We start from the raw sequence: 23,082 nt of genomic DNA, 5'->3' as shown, positions 1-23,082 counted from the left end.
TAAACATTGAAACCCCCCACAAGTGACACCATTTTGGAAAGTAGACCCCCTAAGGAACTTATCTAGAGGTGTGGTGAGCACTTTGACCCACCAAGTGCTTCACAGAAGTTTATAATGCAGAGCCATAAAAATAAAACAAATTTTTTTCCCACAAAAATTATTTTTTAGCCCCCAGTTTTGTATTTTCCCGAGGGTACCAGGAGAAATTGGACCCCAAAAGTTGTTGTCCAATTTGTCCTGAGTACGCTGATACCCCATATGTTGGGGTAAACCCCTGTTTGGGCACACGGGAGAGATCGGAAGGGAAGGAGCACTGTTTTACTTTTTCAACGCAGAATTGGCTGGAATTGAGATAGCACGCAATGTCGTGTTTGGAGAGCCCCTGATGTGCCTAAACAGTGGAAACCCCCAATTCTAACTGAAACCCTAATGCAAACACACCCCTAACCCCAACGATAACCCTAACCACACCTCTAACCCAGACACACCCCTAACCCTAATTCCAACCCTATTCCCAACCGTAAATGTAATCCAAACCCTAACTTTAGCCCCAAAGCTAACTGTAGCCTTAACCCTAGCCCTAACCCTAGCCTTAACCCTAGCCCTAACCCTAATGGGAAAATGGAAATAAATACATTTTTTACATTTTTTTTATTTTTCCTTAACTAAGGGGGTGATGAAGAGGGGTTTGATTTACTTTTATAGCGTGTTTTTTAGCGGATTTTTATGATTGGCAGCTGTCACACACTGAAAGACATTTTTTATTGCAAAAAATATTTTTTTGCGTTACCACATTTTGAGAGCTATAATTTTTCCATATTTGAGTCCACAGAATCATGTGAGGTCTTGTTTTTTGCGGGACGAGTTAACGTTTTTATTGGTAACATTTTCGGGCACGTGACATTTTTTGATCGCTTTTTATTCCGATTTTTGTGAGGCAGAATGACCGAAAACCAGCTATTCATGAACTTCTTTTGGGGGAGGCGTTTATACCGTTCTGCTTTTGGTAAAATTGATAAAGCAGTTTTATTTTTCGGGTCAGTACGATTACAGTGATACCTCATTTATATTATTTTTTATGTTTTGGCGCAGTTATACGATAAAAACTATTTTATAGAAAAAATAATTATTTTTGCATCGCTTTATTCTGAGGACTATAACTTTTTATTTTTTCGCTGATGATGCTGTATGGCGGCTCATTTTTTGCGGGACAAGATGACGTTTTCAGCAGTACCATGGTTATTTATATCTGTCTTTTTGATCGCGTGTTATTCCACTTTTTGTTTGTCGGTATGATAATAAAGCGTTGTTTTTTGCCTCGTTTTTTTTTTTCTTACGTTGTTTACTGAAGGGGTTAACTAGTGGGACAGTTTTATAGGTTGGGTCGTTACGGAAGCGGCGATACTAAATATGTGTACTTTTATTGTTTTTTTTAAATTTAGATAAAGAAATGTATTTATGGGAATAATATATATATTTTTTTTCATTATTTAGGATTTTTTTTTTTTTACACATGTGGAAAAATTTTTTTTACCTTGTCCCAGGGAAGGACATCACAGATCACTGATCTGACAGTTTGCACAGCACTCTGTCAGATCAGTGATCTGACTTAGAGCACTGCAGGCTTACCAAGCGACTGCTCTGAGCAGGCACTTGGTAAGCCACCTCCCTCCCTGCAGGACCCGAATGCCGCGGCCATCTTGGATCCGGGCCTGCAGCAAGGAAGGAAGGTAAGAGACCCTCGCAGTAACGCGATCACATCGCGTTGCTGCGAGGGTCTCAGGGAAGCCGGCAGGGAGCCCCCTCCCTGCGCGATGCTTCCCTATACCGCCGGCACACCGCGATCATGTTTGATCGCGGTGTGCCGGGGGTTAATGTGCCGGGGGCGGTCTGTAACCGCTCCTGGCACATAGTGCCGGATGTCAGCTGCGATAGGCAGCTGACACCCGGCCGCGATCGGCCGCGCTCCCCCCGTGAGCGCGGCCGATCGCTATGACGTACTATCCCGTCGAGGGTCAGATAGGCCCAAGGCACCTCGACGGGATAGTACGTCTAAGGTCAGAGAGGGGTTAATATGTTCTATACATATACCCATTACTAGGTCGTGTGCATGCTATAAATGAATCTTTATCACCTGGGGAGGACTGAGTTTGGTTTGGTTTGCCATGTGGGCTTTTAAATGTTTTTAAATTGTGTTTTCTTGTGCCTTTTGTATTGATACGTGTCATAAAGTTTATTAGTCATGGTTGATCCCATTGTTATGCATATCTTTTTCTTGTTTTTGTCTGCATCTTAATATATGCATATAGTTGATCACTGGTTTACATATTTGTGCGGTGCCCGCTACCCCCCTTTTTCTTTGATACATGCAGGGATCGCCTAACAAACAGGTAATCCCCCCCATGTGTTGAGGCTGTCGAACAGCCGTGAGACATGCAGCTGCGGTGACTCGAACATAGTATTCGAGCATGTCGAAGACGCTGTTAGCAGCCAAGCATGCTCAGATAACTCCTTAACCCAGCACATTTGCTCAACACTAGTTATTAGTATACAAAAAAATAAGCAAATATTAAGCAAACAGATATACACTGCGTGCAGAATTATTAGGCAAGTTGTATTTTAGAGGATTATTTTTATTATTGATCAACAACTATATTCTCAATCAACCCAAAAGACTCAGAAATATCAAAGTTTAATATTTTTGGAAGTTGGAGTGGGTTTTTTTTTATTTGGCTATATTAGGAGGATATCTGTTTGTGCAGGTAACTATTACTGTGCACAATTATTAGGCAACTTAAGAAAAACCAAATATAATCTCATCTCACTTGTTTATTTTCACCAGGTAAACTAATCTAACTTCACAAAATTTTGAAATAAACATTTCTGACATGCAAAAACAAAACCCCCCAAAATTAGTGACCAATATAGCCACTTTTCTTTATGATGACAGTCAGCAGCCTTCCATCCATAGATTCTGTTAGTTGCTTGATCTGTTTGCGTGCAGCAGCCACCACAGCCTCCCAGACACTGTTCCGACTAGTGTACTGTTTTCCCTCCCTGTAGATCTCACATTTTATGTGGGACCACACGTTCTCTATGGGGTTCAGATCAGGTGAACAAGGGGGCCATGTCATTATTTTTTCTTCTTTGAGACCTTTACTGGCCAGCCATGCTGTGGAGTAGTTGGAGGCATGTGATGGAGCATTGTCCTGCATGAAAATCATGTTTTTCTTGAACGATACCGACTTCTTCCTGTACCACTGCTTGAAGAAGTTGTCTTCCAGAAACTGGCAGTAGGTCTGGGAGTTGAGCTCCACTCCATCCTCAACCCGAAAAGGTCCCACAAGTTCATCTTTGATGATACCAGCCCATACCAGTACCCCACCTCCACCTTGCTGGTGTCTGAGTCTGAGTGGAGCTCTCTGCCCTTTACTGATCAGCCTCTGGCCCATCAAGATTCACTCTCAGTTCATCAGTCCATAAAACCTTTAAAACGTCAGTCTTAAGATATCTCTTGGCCCAGTCTTGACGTTTTATCTTATGTTTCTTGTTCAAAGGTGGTCGTTTTTCAGCCTTCCTTACCTTGGCCATGTCCCTGAGTATCGCACACCTTGTGCTTTGTTACTCCAGTAATGTTGCAGCTCTGAAATATGGCAAAACTGGTGGCAAATGGCATCTTGGCAGCTTCACGCTTGATTTTCCTCAATTCATGGGCAGTTATTTTGTGCCTTTTTTGCACAACACGCTTCTTGCGACCCTTTTGGCTATTGGCCATGAAACGCTTGATTGTTCGGTGATCATGCTTCAAATGTTTGGCAATTTCAAGACTTCTGCATCCCTCTGCAAGACATCTCACAATTTTGGACTTTTCAGAGCCCGTCAAATCTCTCTTCTGACCCATTTTGCCAAAAGGAAGGAAGTTGCCTAATAATTCTGCACACCTTATAAAGGGTGTTGATGTCATTAGACAACAGAGATGCACATCACCTGATTTACTTAAATGGTAGTTGGCTCTCAAGCCTGAACAGCTTGGAGTAGGACAACATGTATAAAAAGTATCATGTGATCCAAAAAACAACTTGCCTAATAATTCTGCACGCAGTGTATCTTTTAAGAACAGAACACAGGATAGGAAAACCCCAGAACTTTAATGTACGTTTCTCCAGGTGGCTTTCTCAAGGAGTTCTCTATAGATTTCACTGTGAAATTCCCTTTTGTGTGTAGTCATTTCCCATTTATACATATTTTTTAAGTAATTTTTATCTTGATGTACTAACAACATTATATTTTATCCAATAATATTTCTCAGTTTGTGTTTATTCATGTTTATTAGTAGGATATGGTACTTGTATAGTGAATATTCACATATGCAACGTTCAGCTACAAAATAATATTTTGGTGGTGTATTTAGTTATCTGGATTGTATCAAGCCATCGGATTGCTGGTCTTTCTTTTCGCCTTGTTCATTTTATTCTTCCGACCATGATGTCTTTGTCCAGTGACTTTGCTGTTCATATGATGTGTGCAAAGAAGGCAAGTCGGTGATCCTTGCTTCGAGTTACATGTCTGGCTTGATTTGATCCAAAATTGATTTTTGTTCTTCTTGCCATCTATGGCATTGATAACATCGTTCTCCAGCATCATATTTCAAAAGTTTTGATTCTTCTTCTGTCTTGTTTCTGTTTCGAATGTAGCTATATACTTTATGGATAGTAAAGAACCAAAACACAGAGAAATACTGTTGAATTTGTTTATTACGGGTAGAGTACAACAGTTTTCAGACGCAGCCCTGTACAACACTCTTGTACTCTTCCACAGTGTTTAAAAGAATACAGTCATTTAGTACAAGTCTAACATCTGAGCACTTTTCTCATTTTAGAAGTAAAAAAAACATAGTACAGATGTGCTAGTGGGAGCTGTCAATCAATGTGTCGGGGAGTGATTACATCCACATTTTTGTACAATGTACCGGTCCCTTTAAGTTCACAATCTATCCATGTGGGTATACTCCTCCACTTCTTGCTTATCAATATTTTTAGCCACTCCAACAGTTAGAGTCCCATATTACGTACATGCAGTAGTGCAGAAAAGTATAGACCCCCATACACATTAAACTAATATCAGCCGAACACGCTAATATAAACGGGTTCGGCCAACAGTCTAATGTGTATGGCGGTGCTGGCTAAGTGATGTTCGGGGAATATGTTGATCAAGCTTGTCTGATTTCAGACTGCCGATCGTATTGTTCTCTCTGAGATGAGCTGCCGGCGGACGTGTCAGTTGGCAACTTTCTCATAGAGCGATCCTGTGTTTGGGAAAGTCTGCCGAGATTGCTGTCAGCTGTACAATTGAATCATTCAGCCTGACAACTGACATCTAAAGTGAATGGCTGGCATAAAGGGCTTGGATAAAAGTTGGCAGTCACTCTGTGAGTGCAGACTATGAATCCTCACAGTGCATGCACCGCATGCTCAAGCCTGGGCAGCCTCTGTAAAGTGTGCATATGTTCTGCTTAAACTTTAATAAATATTACCATACTTGATGTATTTTGAAGTTCACTCCTAATTCAAATTCTGAAACACATAGCAAATAGTGAGATAATTCTTCATGATGCTGATATATGCTATGGGTGACATTATTTGGCAAGCTTCAGAAGTCTCTGGATGTCAGGTTCTATGTTTATGGTAGGAAAGCTTTTACTGTAGCGCTTGAACGGTTCTCCTTCTGGACCAATTAGAAACTTTTCAAAGTTCCAGGACAGGTCGGATCGGTGTACAGGACTCCATACTATATATCTGGGGTCAGCGATCAGGCCAGCTGGTTCATCGTCTGGCGATGGAAGTTTGTCCTTCAAGTATGCGAAGACCGGATGAGTACCTTTTCCATTGACCTCACATTTTTGGAACAATGTGAAACCGGGTTCAAAGCCATTGCCAGGTCTGACATGTTTCAGGGAATTTAGAATCTCTTCATTTTTACAATTTTCCTAAAAATAAACAATAGAAAATTATAGATAAGGGGAAAAAAACATCTGTCTTTTTTCACCCAAGGTCCTCGTTGTTGCTTAGCAGTTATTGTCCATGGTTATGGCCGCAATAGTCATATCTGCAAATTTGCAATTCTATCCCATTACAGGGATGATGTCTGGGATGTGGGGAGCATGCATGCTGCTCTATTTTTTTTCAGTACATTAATGGAACGAAACCAGATGGATCACAATAGCGTAGGTTGGGCACCACTCAAGTGCAGCATATTGGGAATTTGCCACTACCAGGGTTAAATAATTTTTTTTTTACTATGAACCAAAAAACTAACAGTCAGGTAATTGCTAACTAGATAGTAACTACCTGCCTGTTATATTCTGCGGTGGCTCCTGCAGGTGATTCAGCTGCTCCACGTCAACAGAGCAGGTCTTTCTCTGTGCTCTATCAACGGGGTTCAACTGCTGACATAATGCTAATTAACAGTCGGTTCCCCACAGTTAGGTACCAGGGAGCTGGCTGTCAATCAGCATGATATCGGCAGTGACGCCCTGTCAACAGAGCAGAGTGAAAGAGAAGAAGCTGCTCTATTGACCTGATGCTATTATATATTATATCCATCCACTGTTTATATCCAGCCACCACCCGAGGTGACAATGCCGTATTGGAGTGGGTACTGGCAGTCAGACCTCCACTGATCTGATATTGATGACCTATCTTTAGGACTGCTTATCAGTATCACAGTCCTGGATCCCCTCTTCAGTGTCACAGTTTCTGCTTCTATGTCTGAGTAGAACAAAAAATATAGTAAATGCAGATGTGAACAGAGCCTAATTCTAGGTTCACATTTGCGGTTGAGTCCGCAGTGTCTCGACCGCAACCGCATGGAAAAACGCATAATGCTGCATTTTTTATCTGCATCAACGTAGCATTACGGATAAAAAACGCAACGTTTGCATGCATTCACGTTTTTCCAGAATTTCCATGACACAAGCCACGCCCAATGGGCGAGTCTCAAGGGATTTCTGTATATAGACCTTTGTGTAAACGCATGTCCTTGCATTCCCAAAGACTGTAATACTTTTGACACACTCCTTCTGCAAGCGTCCGCATGCGTATGGCGGCGGAAATTTGCCGCCACAAAAATTCTAACGTGGTGTTAGCCGCGCCCAGTCGCACACCATCAAAATACGCATGCGTAAGCGAACGCATGCTAACGCATGCACCTGCGTTTACAATGTAAAAGATATGAAATCAAGACGTATGTGGATGTATGCATCAGAAACGCTGCGGACACAACCGCAAATGTGAAACCAGCCTAAGAGATGATTGCTGCTTGTAAATTCATCGCTCTGAGAATTTTCTAGACAGGAAAAAATTGTAGGAAACTCATGTGACTTTCAACCCATGGAAGCAAACATCATTACAAGGTCATCAGTAATAATAACAGAATTTGCTAAAATCTTGTACAAACACGTAACATTCATGTCAGTCACAAATATTTCCATTTTTTTCCAAAGCAATGCTGGTTCAATATCCTTATTCTCAGGTCCTACGCTCACAGGTTTCCATGGTTTCAGTCCCACCGAGTGGAAACTGCATCATTGCTGTATCTGTATGCTTGGTGAGTGATATGACGGCACAAAACACATTTCCGGTATATTTTTAGAGCCACTTACTTGGTAGCCAAACTGATTGCAAGGAAATCCCAGCACCACAAATCGACGTGGATACTTGCATTGCAGCTCATTTAGCTGGGTGTAATCCTTGGTGGTGGTATCTCAAAGGGAAGCAACGTTTTCTATTAAAACTACCCTTCCCCTAAAAAGGTTAAAATCTACCTTATCCCCATCAAGGTTTGTAGCATACAAGTCGTAAAAGGATTTAGCTATGTAAGCCATGGTGTTTACACCAAGCCGGGCAAGGACTCTGTACAGATGACTGCTCCGGCGCCTTTTATTGGGTGATCTTGTGACCAGATGTAACTGATGTGTATCGGAAAGGTATACTTTACAGAAAGAGGATATGGGAGTGATACTGATACTACCAGCTTGTCTGAAAAGTAAAGCCATTGTAGCTGTTCAGTCCATGACTGCCTTCCTTCATAAAAGATGCAAAGATTTGGTTTGTGGTTTTGTGCTCATTGGGAAAGTCATGTCTGGTTAGAACATGGAATGATCAAAAACAAAAATAAATAGAATTTTTAAATCAACACTACTTTGCTGTTATAAATTGTAGACATATCCCCACAAGTAGGATCTGATCGCAGCAGAGGCGTAGCTAAGGCTTTGGTTCAGATGGGAAACTTCTGAGTGGGCCCCCAACCAGTTAACTCTAATTTTAACTACAGTAGTACACCCTGATCATAGGTATAGGGAAACCTCAGCAGATGACCGCGCTGTTACTAAAAATAAATCTCTACACAAAGACCAACACAGATATTACCGCCTTATGGTGACCATGTAGTGGTAGATACCAGTGCTGCACAACATGTAATAGATTACAATACAGTTACAGACGGTGACTTATAGCTGACGTTGTTTCTGTCGAAATCTGTTCACTTATTTCATCTGGCCCAGATCGCCATGACAACTTCTTCCAGCCAGGATTTATCTGCAGTGATTACAACAAAGTCATATTTCACTTCTCACATTTCCATCACCATCTCCATCTATTCCCAACTGGCACAAGCTCCTCATCCTGCTGATATCCCAATACTGAGCCGATGCTGCCGTATGTGCCCTATTACTGCATCTGTTGTGTGGCACAAAAACAGCACTCCTCTTATTGACCCATATAGTAATCCCACCATTGTGTCCCTTACATAGTAATAATGCCTCCTTTGTGCCTTCCAGGTAGTAAAACAACTTCTATAATACAGTAATGCCCTGTGCCAGTGCCCTAGAATACACTGCCCATTTCGTCCCCTAGAATGTAGTAATGTCTGGTGTGCCCCTTTGACATAATAGTCATAATTAGAGTTGAGCGACCTTGACCTTTTTAGAGTCGAGCCGGGTTTCGCGAAACCCGACTATCTCAAAAGTCGGGTCGAGTGAAATCGGCCGATTATGACGTAAAGTCGGGATCGACCGAAACACGAAACCCAATGCAAGTCAATGGGGCAGCATAGTCGGCAGTGAGTGGGGGCCAGGAAAACACCTAGAGTGCCCATTTTAATGTCAAAACCATCCATTCTTCTTAATGAAGCTTGTCAAGCGTAATTTACCTTATAATAATTGGAAGGCATTTGAAATTGGGGGTCATTTGGCTAAAGTTGTGGTGGGTAGGGCTGGTTCAAGTAATTAGTGGGCCCAGGAAATCCGGACCAGGGAGAGGTAAGTATTTCAACTTTGCAAGTGCTGTGAACCTGAGCAAGCAGGGGGGGCCCACTCGTTGGCATTGGCACTGGCACAGGGCCCCTCAAAGTACAGCGGTGTGTTTGCACGGCGGGGGCGCCTCCCACCGGCAGCAACACTTTTGTGTACTATGAGAGGCCCTGTGCCAGTGACGTCGCCAACTAGCATTCCTCCCCCCACCTGATGAAGGAACCTGCTCTTTCATCTGCACCTTCCTCTTTGTCCCCGTGTAAGGTGGTATGGTATGCGGGAAGAGCAACCTGACTTTCAGCAGGGTCACAATGTTGTTGTGTAGCGTGCACGGGGAATGTTGCGTTATGGGTCAATGTACCAGCAGACTCATCTATCACTGGCTGGGCAATGGGCAGGATGAGGAGGAAACACAGATATAGGCCCAAAGAATAAAGTTGGCTAAATGCAGTTCAAAATTGGTAACACAGGAATAACCAGGGGGCATTGCAGTGGAGGACAACTGGAATGAGAGGCTGACACAGAGAGTAGGCCCAAATCAGTAAGCAGTCGAAATGCAGTTCAAAATTGGCAACCGTAGTAAACAGGCGGCACAGCTTTGTTCAGTGGAGGAGAACAGCAAGGAGTGGCAGACACCGATAGTAGGCCCCAACCCAACTAGTAGGCCAAATGCAGTCTAACATTAACAACTACTTAACGAGCGCCTGAAAACGGAATTTCAGGACAGGAAACCAGGAGAACAGCAAGGAGCGGCAGACACTGTTAGTAGGCCCCAAACCAACTAGTACGCCAAATGCAGTTGTTCCATTTAACCACAATTTAACGAGAGCCTGAAGATAGAAGCTCAGGAAAGGCAACCTGGAGAACACCTTGGAGTGGAACACACCATCTCTCTCCACCCCATACCCATTTTGTAGGCCTAATGCAGTGTAGTTTTCTACAACTACTAAACGAGAGTCGGAAGACCGAAGCAATGGCAAGGAAACCTGGGGAACACCTTGGAGTGTAACACACCATCTCTCTCCACCCGATACCCAATTTGTAGGCCTAATGCAGTGTAGTTTTCTACAACTACTAAACGAGAGTCGGAAGACCGAAGCAATGGCAAGGAAACCTGGGGAACACCTTGGAGTGTAACACACCATCTCTCTCCACCCCATACCCAATTTGTAGGCCTAATGCAGTGTAGTTTTCTACAACTACTAAACGAGAGTCGGAAGACCGAAGCAATGGCAAGGAAACCTGGGGAACACCTTGGAGTGTAACACACCATCTCTCTCCACCCCATACCCAATTTGTAGGCCTAATGCAGCCTACTTTCCGACAACTACTAAACGAGAGCATGAAGATCGAAGCTCAGGAAAGGCAACCTGGGGAACACCTTGGAGTGTAACACACCCTCTCTCTACACCACGGAAGGGCTGATTCTTAGGAAGGAAGGCTGTCGGAAAGAAGCAGGGCGCGTCCGAGGGTGATTATATTCTTATTAGGTATATACTCACCCTCGGACGCGCCCTGCTTCTTTATTTGTAATGAATGTTTATTTGCAATGTGGTTTTGACTTACTCTATTTTTTTGGTAAATAATGATTTTATTATTTTCATTGTTTTGTATCTTCTTGGCAATAATATAAAGAAGACGCGACAGGACAACACTCGGTGGATGCCATATCTGTGTTTTAAATTGAAAAAAACTTTCAGTTAACTACTTGCAGGAGAAAGTTATTGTAGCTGGTGGCCATTTTTAGTACTGTACCAGATTTTTGTTGTATGTGTTTGTTTTTAATGTTAAAATGTCTGCATTTGATATCTCTCCAGTATTTTCTTTTTTATAAGCAAAATACTTATTTTTATATTTTCTGATGTTGGTTCAAGGGGTACACGGGCAGCAGTAGACAGGTCAGTGGAGGCCTAGTGGAAGGAGGGACCGCAGACAGGCTTTGAAGGCCTAACATAATAAATTGGGCTGGCTGTAGGCAATTTAAAATTGGTTCCAGGGGAACACGGGCAGCAGTGGCCTGGTCAGTGTAGTAGTAGTGGAAAGAACGGGCCGCAGACAGGCTTCGAAGGCCTAACATAACAAAAATTGGGATGTAGGCAATTTACAATTGGTTCCAGGGGAACACGGACAGCAGTAGACAGGTCAGTGGAGGCCTAGTGGAAGGAGGGACCGCAGACAGGCTTCGAAGCCCTAACATAATAAATTGGGCTGGCTGTAGGCAATTTAAAATTGGTTCCAGGGGAACACGGGCAGCAGTAGACAGGTCAGTGGAGGCCTAGTGGAAGGAGGGACCGCAGACAGGCTTCGAAGCCCTAACATAATAAATTGGGCTGGCTGTAGGCAATTTAAAATTGGTTCCAGGGGAACACGGGCAGCAGTAGACAGGTCAGTGGAGGCCTAGTGGAAGGAGTGACCGCAGACAGGCTTCGAAGGCCTAACATAAGAAAAATGTCAATACAATGGTATTGACAGTGCCAGGCATTGAAGGATGTCAGCGCATAGACTAAACATTGGTGGAGCTGTGAGAGAAAATTTTGCAAGTGGTAGAGCACTGTTTGACCTGGGGGGGGGGACTGTCTTGTGGCCGGCGGTACAGGCCCAGGGCCCCTCATATTACAACGGTGTGTCTGACGTTGGGTGCGCACCACCACCGCCAGACACTTTATTGTACTATGAGGGACCTAGTGGCAGTGTCGTCGACCAAAAGCGGGCACACCCACCTCTTCAGACAAACAGTACTCTCACGGGTGCTGGCGCCAAGTGGCGATACCACGGCCCCGTGTGGGGACTTTGGCCATTTAGGGAGGTGTTAACATGTCGGATGCTGGACAATCAGCTGCTGCAAATTACGAGATTGGAAAAGTCGTTCAGAATAGTTCACAGGCAAGACCTTTACATAGGAAAGCTAGGTGTCAGCCGGGCAAGGTGGGGCAAAAGATTTCGAAATCCAGTTGTGGTTCATTTTAATGAAGGTTAGATCATCTACATTTTGGGTAGCCAGACGAGTCCTTTTTTCTGTTAGTATTGAACCTGCAGCACTGAATACTCTTTCTGATAGGACACTAGCTGCCGGGCAAGCAAGCTCCTGCAATGCATATTCTGCCAATTCTGGCCAGGTGTCTAATTTTGATGCCCAGTAATCAAATGGGAATGACGGTTGAGGGAGAACGTCGATAAGGGATGAAAAATAGTTAGTAACCATACTGGACAAATGTTGTCTCCTGTCACTTTGAATTGATGCTGCAGTACCTGTCCTGTCTGCGGTCATAGCAAAATCACTCCACAACCTGGTCAGAAAACCCCTCTGGCCAACGCCACTTCTGATTTCTGCCCCTCTAACACCTCTGGTCTGCTGGCCCCTGCAGCTCGTGTTAGAACGATCACGGGCGCTGTGTGCAGGGAATGCCAGAAGCAAACGGTCAATAAGAGTTGATTGTTTGGTTGCTAATATTAGTTCCAAGTTCTCATGTGGCATTATATTTTGCAATTTGCCTTTATAGCGAGGATCAAGGAGGCAGGCCAACCAGTAATCGTCATCGTTCATCATTTTTGTTATGCGTGTGTCCCTTTTGAGGATACGTAAGGCATAATCCGCCATGTGGCCCAAAGTTCCAGTTCTCAAATCTGTGGTTGTGCTTGGTTGAGGGGCAGTTTCAGGCAAATCCACGTCACTTGTGTCCCTCCAAAAACCAGAACCCGGCCTTGCCGCGCCAACAATTTCCACTGGCCCCGGAAAAGCTTCCTCATTAAAAATATAATCATCCCCATCATCCTCCTCGTCCTCCTCCTCCTGTTCGCCCGCTACCTCGTCCTGTACACTGCCCTGGCCAGACAATGGCTGACTGTCATCAAGGCTTTCCTCTTCCTCAGCTGCAGACGCCTGATCCTTTATGTGCGTCAAACTTTGCATCACCAGACGCATTAGGGGGATGCTCATGCTTATTATGGCGTTCTCTGCACTAACCAGCCGTGTGCATTCCTCAAAACACTGAAGGACTTGACACATGTCTTGAATCTTCGACCACTGCACACCTGACAACTCCATGTCTGCCATCCTACTGCCTGCCCGTGTATGTGTATCCTCCCACAAAAACATAACAGCCCGCCTCTGTTCGCACAGTCTCTGAAGCATGTGCAGTGTTGAGTTCCACCTTGTTGCAACGTCTATGATTAGGCGATGCTGGGGAAGGTTCAAAGAAGGCTGATAGGTCTGCATACGGCTGGAGTGTACGGGCGAACGGCGGATATGTGAGCAAAGTCCACGCACTTTGAGGAGCAGGTCGGATTACCCCGGATAACTTTTCAGGAAGCACTGCACCACCAGGTTTAAGGTGTGAGCCAGGCAAGGAATGTGTTTCAGTTGGGAAAGGGAGATGGCAGCCATGAAATTCCTTCCGTTATCACTCACTACCTTGCCTGCCTCAAGATCTACAGTGCCCAGCCACGACTGCGTTTCTTTCTGCAAGAACTCGGACAGAACTTCAGCGGTGTGTCTGTTGTCGCCCAAACACTTCATAGCCAATACAGCCTGCTGACGTTTGCCAGTAGCTGCCCCATAATGGGAGACCTGGTGTGCAACAGTGGCAGCTGCGGATGGAGTGGTTGTGCGACTGCGGTCTGTGGACGAGGTCTCGCTTCTGCAGGAGGACGAGGAGGAGGAGGAGGGGGTGCGAACGGCTACAGCCAACTGTTTCCTAGACCGTGGGCTAGGCAGAACTGTCCCAAACTTGCTGTCCCCTGTGGACCCTGCATCCACCACATTTACCCAGTGTGCCGTGATGGACACGTAACGTCCCTGGCCATGCCTACTGGTCCATGCATCTGTTGTCAGGTGCACCTTTGTGCTCACAGATTGCCTGAGTGCATGGACGATGCACTCTTTAACATGCTGGTGGAGGGCTGGGATGGCTTTTCTGGAAAAAAAAGTGTCGACTGGGTAGCTCGTAGCGTGGTACAGCGTAGTCCATCAGGGCTTTGAAAGCTTCGCTTTCAACTAACCGGTAGGGCATCATCTCTAACGAGATTAGTCTAGCTATGTGGGCGTTCAAACCCTGTGTACGCGGATGCGAGGCTAAGTACTTCCTTTTTCTAACCATAGTCTCATGTAGGGTGAGCTGGACTGGAGAGCTGGAGTACGTGGAACTAGCGGGGGTGCCGGTGGACATGGCAGACTGAGAGACGGTGGGAGATGGTATTGTTGCCGCCGGTGCCCTAGATGCAGTGTTTCCTACTACGAAACTGGTGATTCCCTGACCCTGACTGCTTTGGCCTGGCAAAGAAACCTGCACCAGATACTGCAGGTGGTGCAGAAAATGGTGGCCCTACACTACCGGAAGGGATGTTGCGTTGATGACTAGCTTCATTGGCCGAGGGTGCTACAACCTTAAGGGACGTTTGATAGTTAGTCCAAGCTTGCAAATGCATGGTGGTTAAATGTCTATGCATGCAACTTGTATTGAGACTTTTCAGATTCTGCCCTCTGCTTAAGGTAGTTGAACATTTTTGACAGATGACTTTGCGCTGATCAATTGGATGTTGTTTAAAAAAATGCCAGACTGCACTCTTTCTAGCATCGGATACCTTTTCAGGCATTGCAGACTGAGCTTTAACCGGATGGCCACGCTGTACTCCAACAGGTTTTGACTTTGCCACGCGTTTTGGGCAAGATACGGGCCCGGCAGATGGAACCTGTTGCGATGTTGATGCCTGCTGCGGCCCCTCCTCCTCCACTTCAGAACTGCTGCCGCCTGCACCCTGTTCCCCCAATGGCTGCCAATCGGGGTCAAGAACTGGGTCATCTATTACCTCTTCTTGTAGCTCATGTGCAACTTCGTCTGTGTCACCGTGTCGGTCGGTGGTATAGCGTTCGTGATGGGGCAACATAGTCTCATCAGGGTCTGATTCTTGATCAGCACCCTGCGAGGGCAATGTTGTGGTCTGAGTCAAAGGACCAGCATAGTAGTCTGGCTGTGGCTGTGCATCAGTGCACTCCATGTCAGATTCAACTTGTAATGGGCATGGACTGTTAACTGCTTCACTTTCTAAGCCAGGGACGGTATGTGTAAAGAGCTCCATGGAGTAACCCGTTGTGTCGCCTGCTGCATTCTTCTCTGTTGTTGTTTTTGCTGAAGAGGACAAGGAAGCGACTTGTCCCTGACCGTGAACATCCACTAACGACGCGCTGCTTTTACTTTTACCAGTTTCACGAGAGGAGGCAAAAGAGCTAGAGGCTGAGTCAGCAAGATAAGCCAAAACTTGCTCTTGCTGCTCCGGCTTTAAAAGCGGTTTTCCTACTCCCAGAAAAGGGAGCGTTCGAGGCCTTGTGTAGCCAGACGACGAACCTGGCTCCACAGCTCCAGACTTAGGTGCAATATTTTTTTTCCCACGACCACCTGATGCTCCACCACTACCACTACCCTCATTACCAGCTGACAATGAACGCCCCCGGCCACGACCTCTTCCACCAGACTTCCTCATTGTTTTAAAAACGTAACCAAACTAACGGTATTTGTTGCTGTCACACAACTTACACGGTGAGCTATAACTTCAGTATGATTTAGCTACCCCTTTACAGGTGGGTGAGACCACAACGAAAATCAGGCACAATGTTACACACTCTGTTGTTGGTGGCAACAAATGAGAGAGATGCCACACACGCAGGACTGTCACTGAAGCGCAAATGTAAATATTAATCTCCCACTGATTTGTTTTTTTTTTTTTTTAACAGGGAGACTTTTTAGAAAAAAAAAAAATAAAAAAAAATGATTTTTTAAGGAAGAATTTATAAACCAAATAAAATGAAATGATTGTTTCAGGGAGAATTTTGAAAACAAATAAAAAAAAAATAGGCTTTCTATGGCCCACTGAGTGAGAGAGGACGCACACAGGAGTCAGGAGTGGCACACAAGCCCAGAGGCCAATATTTATCTCCCACTGATTGATTTAGTGATTTTTTCAGGTAGATTTTGGAACCCAAATCAAGCAAAAAAATAAATAGGCTTTCTATGGCCCACGATTGGAGAGAGAGAGAGAGATGGCACACCCAGGAGTCAAGACTGGCACACAAGCAGAAAGGGCAATATTAATCTCCCACTGATTTGATTTTTTATTTTTTTTTTCAGGGAGACTTTAGAAAAAAAAAATACAAAAAAAATGATTTTTTCAGGAATAATTTAGAAACCAAATAAAATAAAATGATTTTTTCAGGGAGAATTTAGAAAACAAATAAAACAAAAAATAGGCTTTCTAGGGCCCACTGAGTGAGAGAGGACGCACACAGGAGTCAGGAGTGGCACACAAGCCCAGAGGCCAATATTTATCTCCCACTGATTGATTTAGTGATTTTTTCAGGTAGATTTTGGAACCCAAATCAAGCAAAAAAATAAATAGGCTTTCTATGGCCCACAATTGGAGAGAGAGAGAGAGAGAGATGGCACACCCAGGAGTCAAGACTGGCACACAAGCAGAAAGGGCAATATTAACCCCTTCATGACCAGGGGATTTTTCGTTTTTCCGTGTTCGTTTTTCGCTCCCCTCCTTCCCAGAGCCATAACTTTTTTATTTTTCCGTCAATTTGGCCATGTGAGGGCTTATTTTTTGCGGGACGAGTTGTACTTTTGAACGACATCATTGGTTTTAGCATGTCGTGTACTAGAAAACGGGAAAAAAATTCCAAGTGCGGTGAAATTGCAAAAAAAGTGCAATCCCACATTGGTTTTTTGTTTGGCTTTTTTGCTAGGTTCACTAAATGCTAAAAATGACCTGCCATTATGATTCTCCAGGTCATTACGAGTTCATAGACACCAAACATGACTAGGTTATTTTTTATCTAAGTGGTGAAAAAAAATTCCAAACTTTGCTAAAAAAAAAAAAAAAAAAAATTGCGCCATTTTCCGATACTCGTAGCGTCTCCATTTTTCGTGATCTGGGGTCGGTTGAGGGCTTATTTTTTGCGTGCCGAGATGACGTTTTTAATGATAGCATTTCGGTGCAGATACGTTCTTTTGATCGCCCGTTATTGCATTTTAATGCAATGTCGCGGCGACCAAAAAAACGTAATTCTGGCGTTTCGAGTTTTTTTCCCGCTACGCTGTTTAGCGATCAGGTTAATACTTTTTTTTATTTGATAGATCGGGCAATTCTGAGCGCGGCGATACCAAATATGCGTAGATTTGATATTTTTTTTATTGATTTATTTTGATTGGGGCGAAAGGGGGGTGATTTAAACTTTTATGTTTTTTTTATTTTTTTCACATTTTTTTAAACTTTTTTTTTTAACTTTTGCCATGCTTCAATAGCCTCCATGAGAGGCTAGAAGCAGGCACAAGCCGATCGGCTCTGCTACATAGCAGCGATCTGCTGATCGCTGCTATGTAGCAGAATTGCACGTGTGCTGTGAGCGCCGACCACAGGGTGGCGCTCACAGCGACGGGCAATCAGTAACCATAGAGGTCTCAAGGACCTCTATGGCTACAATGGAGACGCATCGCCGACCCCCGGACATGTGACGGGGGTCGGCGATAACGTCATTTCCGGCCGCCCGGCCGGAAGCGGTAGTTAAATGCCGCTGTCTGCGTTTGACAGCGGCATTTAACTAGTTAATAGGTGCGGGCAGATCGCGATTCTGCCCGCGCCTATTACGGGCACATGTCAGCTGTTCAAAACAGCTGACATGTCCCGGCTTTGGTGCGGGCTCACCGCGGAGCCCTGCATCAAAGCAGGGGAGCCGGCATCGGACGGTATAGTACGTCCGATGCCGGTAAGGGGTTAATCTCCCACTGATTTGATTTTTTTTTTTTTTTCAGGGAGACTTTAGAAAAAAAAAATACAAAAAAAATGAATTTTTCAGGAAGAATTTAGAAACAAAATAAAATAAAATGATTGTTTCAGGGAGAATTTAGAAAACAAATAAAAAAAAAATAGGCTTTGTAGGGCCCACTGAGTGAGAGAGGACGCACACAGGAGTCAGGAGTGGCACACAAGCCCAGTGGCCAATATTTATCTCCCACTGATTGATTTAGTGATTTTTTTCAGGTAGATTTTGGAACCCAAATCAAGCAAAAAAATTAATAGGCTTTCTATGGCCCACAATTGGAGAGAGAGAGAGAGAGATGGCACACCCAGGAGTCAAGACTGGCACACAAGCAGAAAGGGCAATATTAATCTCCCACTGATTTGATTTTTTTTTTTTTTTTCAGGGAGACTTTAGAAAAAAAAAATACAAAAAAAATGATTTTTTCAGGAATAATTTAGAAACCAAATAAAATGATTTTTTCAGGGAGAATTTAGAAAACAAATAAAACAAAAAATAGGCTTTCTAGGGCCCACTGAGTGAGAGATGACGCACACAGGAGTCAGGAGTGGCACACAAGCCAAGAGGCCAATATTTATCTCCCACTGATTGATTTATTGATTTTTTTCAGGTAGAATTTAGAACCCAAATCAACCCAAAAAATAAATAGGCTTTCTATGGCCCACTATTTGTGAGAGAGATGGCACGCTCAGGACTGGCACACAAGCCCTGAGGCCAATACTAATCTCCCACTTTTTTTTTTTTTTTCCAGGGAAAATTTATAAACCCAATAAAAAAAATAATAAATAGGCTTTCTATGGCCCACTATCTGAGAGAGAGAGATGGCACGCTTAGGACTGGCACACAAGCCCAAAGGCCAATATTAATCTCCCACTGATTGATTTATTGATTTTTTCAGGTAGAATTTAGAACCCAAATCAACCCAAAAAATAAATAGGCTTTCTATGGCCCACTATTTGTGAGAGAGATGGCACGCTCAGGACTGGCACACAAGCCCAGAGGCCAATATTAATCTCCCACTTTTTTTTTTTTTTCCAGGGAAAATTTATAAACCCAATAAAAAAAATAATAAATAGGCTTTCTATGGCCCACTATCTGAGAGAGAGAGATGGCACGCTTAGGACTGGCACACAAGCCCAAAAGCCAATATTAATCTCCCACTGATTGATATATTGATTTTTTCAGGTAGAATTTAGAACCCAAATCAACCCCCCCAAGAAATAGGCTTTCTATGGCCCACTATTTGTGAGAGAGATGGCACGCTCAGGACTGGCACACAAGCCCAGAGGCCAATATTAATCTCCCACTTTTTTTTTTTTTTCCAGGGAAAATTTATAAACCCAATAAAAAAAATAATAAATAGGCTTTCTATGGCCCACTATCTGAGAGAGAGAGATGGCACGCTTAGGACTGGCACACAAGCCCAAAGGCCAATATTAATCTCCCACTGATTGATTTATTGATTTTTTTCAGGTAGAATTTAGAACCCAAGTCAAGCAAAAAAATTAATAGGCTTTCTATGGCCCACTGAGTGAGAGATGGCACACACAGGAGTAAGGAGTGGCACACAAGCCCTGAGGCCAATATTTTTCTCCCACTGATTGATGTAGTGATTTTTTCAGGTAGATTTTAGAACCCAAATCAAGCAAAAAAATAAATAGGCTTTCTATGGCCCACTGAGTGAGAGATGACACAGACAGGGATGGCACTCTAGCAGAAATGCCAATCTTAATCTCCCACAAAAAAAAAAAAAAAAGGAACTGTCCTTCAATTACTATCTCCCTGCAGTAATCTCAGCCAGGTATGGCAGGCAGCAATAAGGAGTGGACTGATGCACAAATTAACCCCTTCCCGACCTGTGACACAGCGTATGCGTCATGAAAGTCGGTGCCAATCCGACCTGTGACGCATATGCTGTGTCACAGAAAGATCGCGTCCCTGCAGGCCGGGTGAAAGGGTTAACTCCCATTTCACCCGCTCTGCAGGCACAGGGGGAGTGGTAGTTTAGCCCAGGGGGGGTGGCTTCACCCCCTCGTGGCTACGATCGCTCTGATTGGCTGTTGAAAGTGAAACTGCCAATCAGAGCGATTTGTAATATTTCACCTAAAAAAATGGTGAAATATTACAATCCAGCCATGGCCGATGCTGCAATATCATCGGCCATGGCTGGAAATACTAATGTGCCCCCACCCCACCCCACCGATCGCCCCCCCAGCCCCCCGATCTGTGGCCCGCTCCCCTCCGTCCTGTGCTCCGCTCCCCCGTCCTCCTGTCCGCTCCCCCCGTGCTCCAATCACACCCCCCGTGCTCCAATCAAACCCCCCCGCACTCCGATCCCCCCCCGTGCTCCGAACCACCCCCCCTGCACACCGATCCACCCCCCCTGCACACCGATCCACCCGCCCGCACACCGATCACTCTCCCCCATGCTCCGATCCCTCCCCCCCCGTGCTCCGACGCCCCCCCGTGCCCTGATCTCCCCCCCCTGTGCCCTGATCTCCCCCCTTATACTTACCGATCCTGGCGGGGTCCCGTCCGTCTTCTTCCCCGAGCGCCGCCATGTTCCAAAATGGCGGGCGCATGCGCAGTGCGCCCGCCGAATCTGCCGGCCGGCAGATTCGTTCCAATGTGAATTTTGATCACTGTGATATAATCTATCACAGTGGTCAAAATAAAAAAACAGTAAATGACCCCCCCCATTTGTCCCCCATAGATAGGGACAATAATAAAATAAAGAATTTTTTTTTTTTTTTCACTAAGGTTGGAGTTAGAACTAGGGTTAGGGTTAGGGGTAGGGTTAGGGTTAGGGGTAGGGGTAGGGTTAGGGGTAGGGTTAGGGGTAGGGTTAGGGGTAGGGGTAGGGTTAGGGGTAGGGTTAGGGGTAGGGTTAGGGGTAGGGTTAGGGGTAGGGTTAGGGTTTTGGTATGTGCACACGTATTCTGGTCCTCTGCGGATTTTTCCGCAGCGGATTTGATAAATCCGCAGTGCTAAACCGCTGCGGATTTATGGCAGATTTACCGCGGTTTTTCTGCGCATTTCACTGCGGTTTTACAACTGCGATTTTCTATTGGAGCAGTTGTAAAACCGCTGTGGAATCCGCAGAAAGAAGTGACATGCTGCGGAATGTAAACCGCTGCGTTTCCGTGCAGTTTTTCCGCAGCATGTGTACAGCGATTTTTGTTTCCCATAGGTTTACATTGAAATGTAAACTCATGGGAAACTGCTGCGGATCCGCAGCGTTTTCCGAAGCGTGTGCACATACCTTTAGAATTAGGCTATGTGCACACGGTGCGGATTTGGCTGCGGATCCGCAGCGGATTGGCCGCTGCGGATCCGCAGCAGTGTTCCATCAGGTTTACAGTACCATGTAAACCTATGGAAAACCAAATCCGCTGTGCCCATGGTGCGGAAAATACCGCACGGAAACGCTGCGTTGTTTTTTCCGCAGCATGTCAATTCTTTGTGCGGATTCCGCAGCGTTTTACACCTATTCCTCAATAGGAATCCGCAGGTGAAATCCGCAGTAAATCCGCAGGTAAAACGCAGTGCCTTTTACCCGCGGATTTTTCAAAAATGGTGCGGAAAAATCTCACACGAATCCGCAACGTGGGTACATAGCCTTAGGGTTGGGTTGGAATTAGGGTTGTGGTTAGGGTTAGGGGTGTGTTGGGGTTAGGGTTGTGGTTAGGGGTGTGTTGCGGTTAGGGTTGTGGTTAGGGTTACGGCTACAGTTGGGATAAGGGTTAGGGGTGTGTTGGCGTTAGAATTGAGGGGTTTCCACTGTTTAGGCACATCAGGGGGTCTCCAAACGCAACATGGCGCCACCATTGATTCCAGCCAATCTTTTATTCAAAAAGTCAAATGGTGCTCCTTCCCTTCCGAGCCCCGACGTGTGCCCAAACAGTGGTTTACCCCCACATATGGGGTATCAGTGTACTCAGGACAAACTGGGCAACAATTATTGGGGTCCAATTTCTCCTGTTACCCTTGAGAAAATAAAAAATTGCTTGCTAAAACATCATTTTTGAGGAAAGTAAAATGATTTTTTATTTTCACGGCTCTGCGTTGTAAACGTCTGTGAAGCACTTGGGGGTTCAAAGTGCTCACCACATATCTAGATAAGTTCCTTGGGGGGTCTAGTTTCCAAAATGGGGTCACTTGTGGGGGGTTTCTACTGTTTAGGCACACCAGGGGCTCTGCAAACGCAACGTGACGCCCGCAGACCATTCCATCAAAGTCTGCATTTCAAAACGTCACTACTTGACTTCCGAGCCCCGACATGTGCCCAAACAGTGGTTTACCCCCACATATGGGGTATCAGCGTACTCAGGACAAACTGGGCAACAATTACTGGGGTCCAATTTCTCCTGTTACCCTTGAGAAAATAAAAAATTGCTTGCTAAAACATCATTTTTGAGGAAAGAAAAATGATTTTTTATTTTCACGGCTCTGCGTTGTAAACGTCTGTGAAGCACTTGGGGGTTCAAAGTGCTCACCACATATCTAGATAAGTTCCTTGGGGGGTCTAGTTTCCAAAATGGGGTCACTTGTGGGGGGTTTCTACTGTTTAGGCACACCAGGGGCTCTGCAAACGCAACGTGACGCCCGCAGACCATTCCATCAAAGTCTGCATTTCAAAAGTCACTACTTCCCTTCTGAGCCCCGACGTGTGCCCAAACAGTGGTTTACCCCCACATATGGGGTATCAGCGTACTCAGGAGAAACTGGACAACAACTTTTGGGGTCCAATTTCTCCTGTAACCCTTGGGAAAATAAAAAATTCTGGGCTAAAAAATTATTTTTGAGGAAAGAAAACGTATTTATTATTTTCACTGCTCTGTGTTATAAACTTCTGTGAAGCACTTGGGGGTTCAAAGTGCTCACCTCACATCTAGATAAGTTCCTTTCGGGGTCTAGTTTCTAAAATGGGGTCACTTGTGGGGGGTTTCTACTGTTTAGCCAC

At 44.8% G+C, this 23,082-nt stretch overlaps 1 protein-coding gene across 1 annotated transcript; it reads right to left on the bottom strand.

Annotated features, from left to right (window-relative positions):
* Positions 1 to 4,746: 4,746 nt before the first annotated feature.
* GPX2 (glutathione peroxidase 2) lies at positions 4,747 to 7,882 on the bottom strand. Its single transcript, XM_069745620.1, has 2 exons — positions 7,661 to 7,882; positions 4,747 to 5,986 (listed from the first exon to the last, which is right to left on the bottom strand). The coding sequence occupies exons 1-2, from the start codon at positions 7,880 to 7,882 to the stop codon at positions 5,636 to 5,638; spliced, it is 573 nt and encodes a 190-aa protein (XP_069601721.1). The 3' UTR covers positions 4,747 to 5,635.
* Between the last annotated feature and the right edge of the window lie 15,200 nt (positions 7,883 to 23,082).

This window comes from Ranitomeya imitator, chromosome 1 (genome assembly GCF_032444005.1).
Source record: "Ranitomeya imitator isolate aRanImi1 chromosome 1, aRanImi1.pri, whole genome shotgun sequence".
NCBI lineage: Eukaryota > Metazoa > Chordata > Amphibia > Anura > Dendrobatidae > Ranitomeya > Ranitomeya imitator.
Note: the sequence above shows the minus strand (reverse complement) of the source record. Positions and strands in the feature narration are given on the sequence as shown.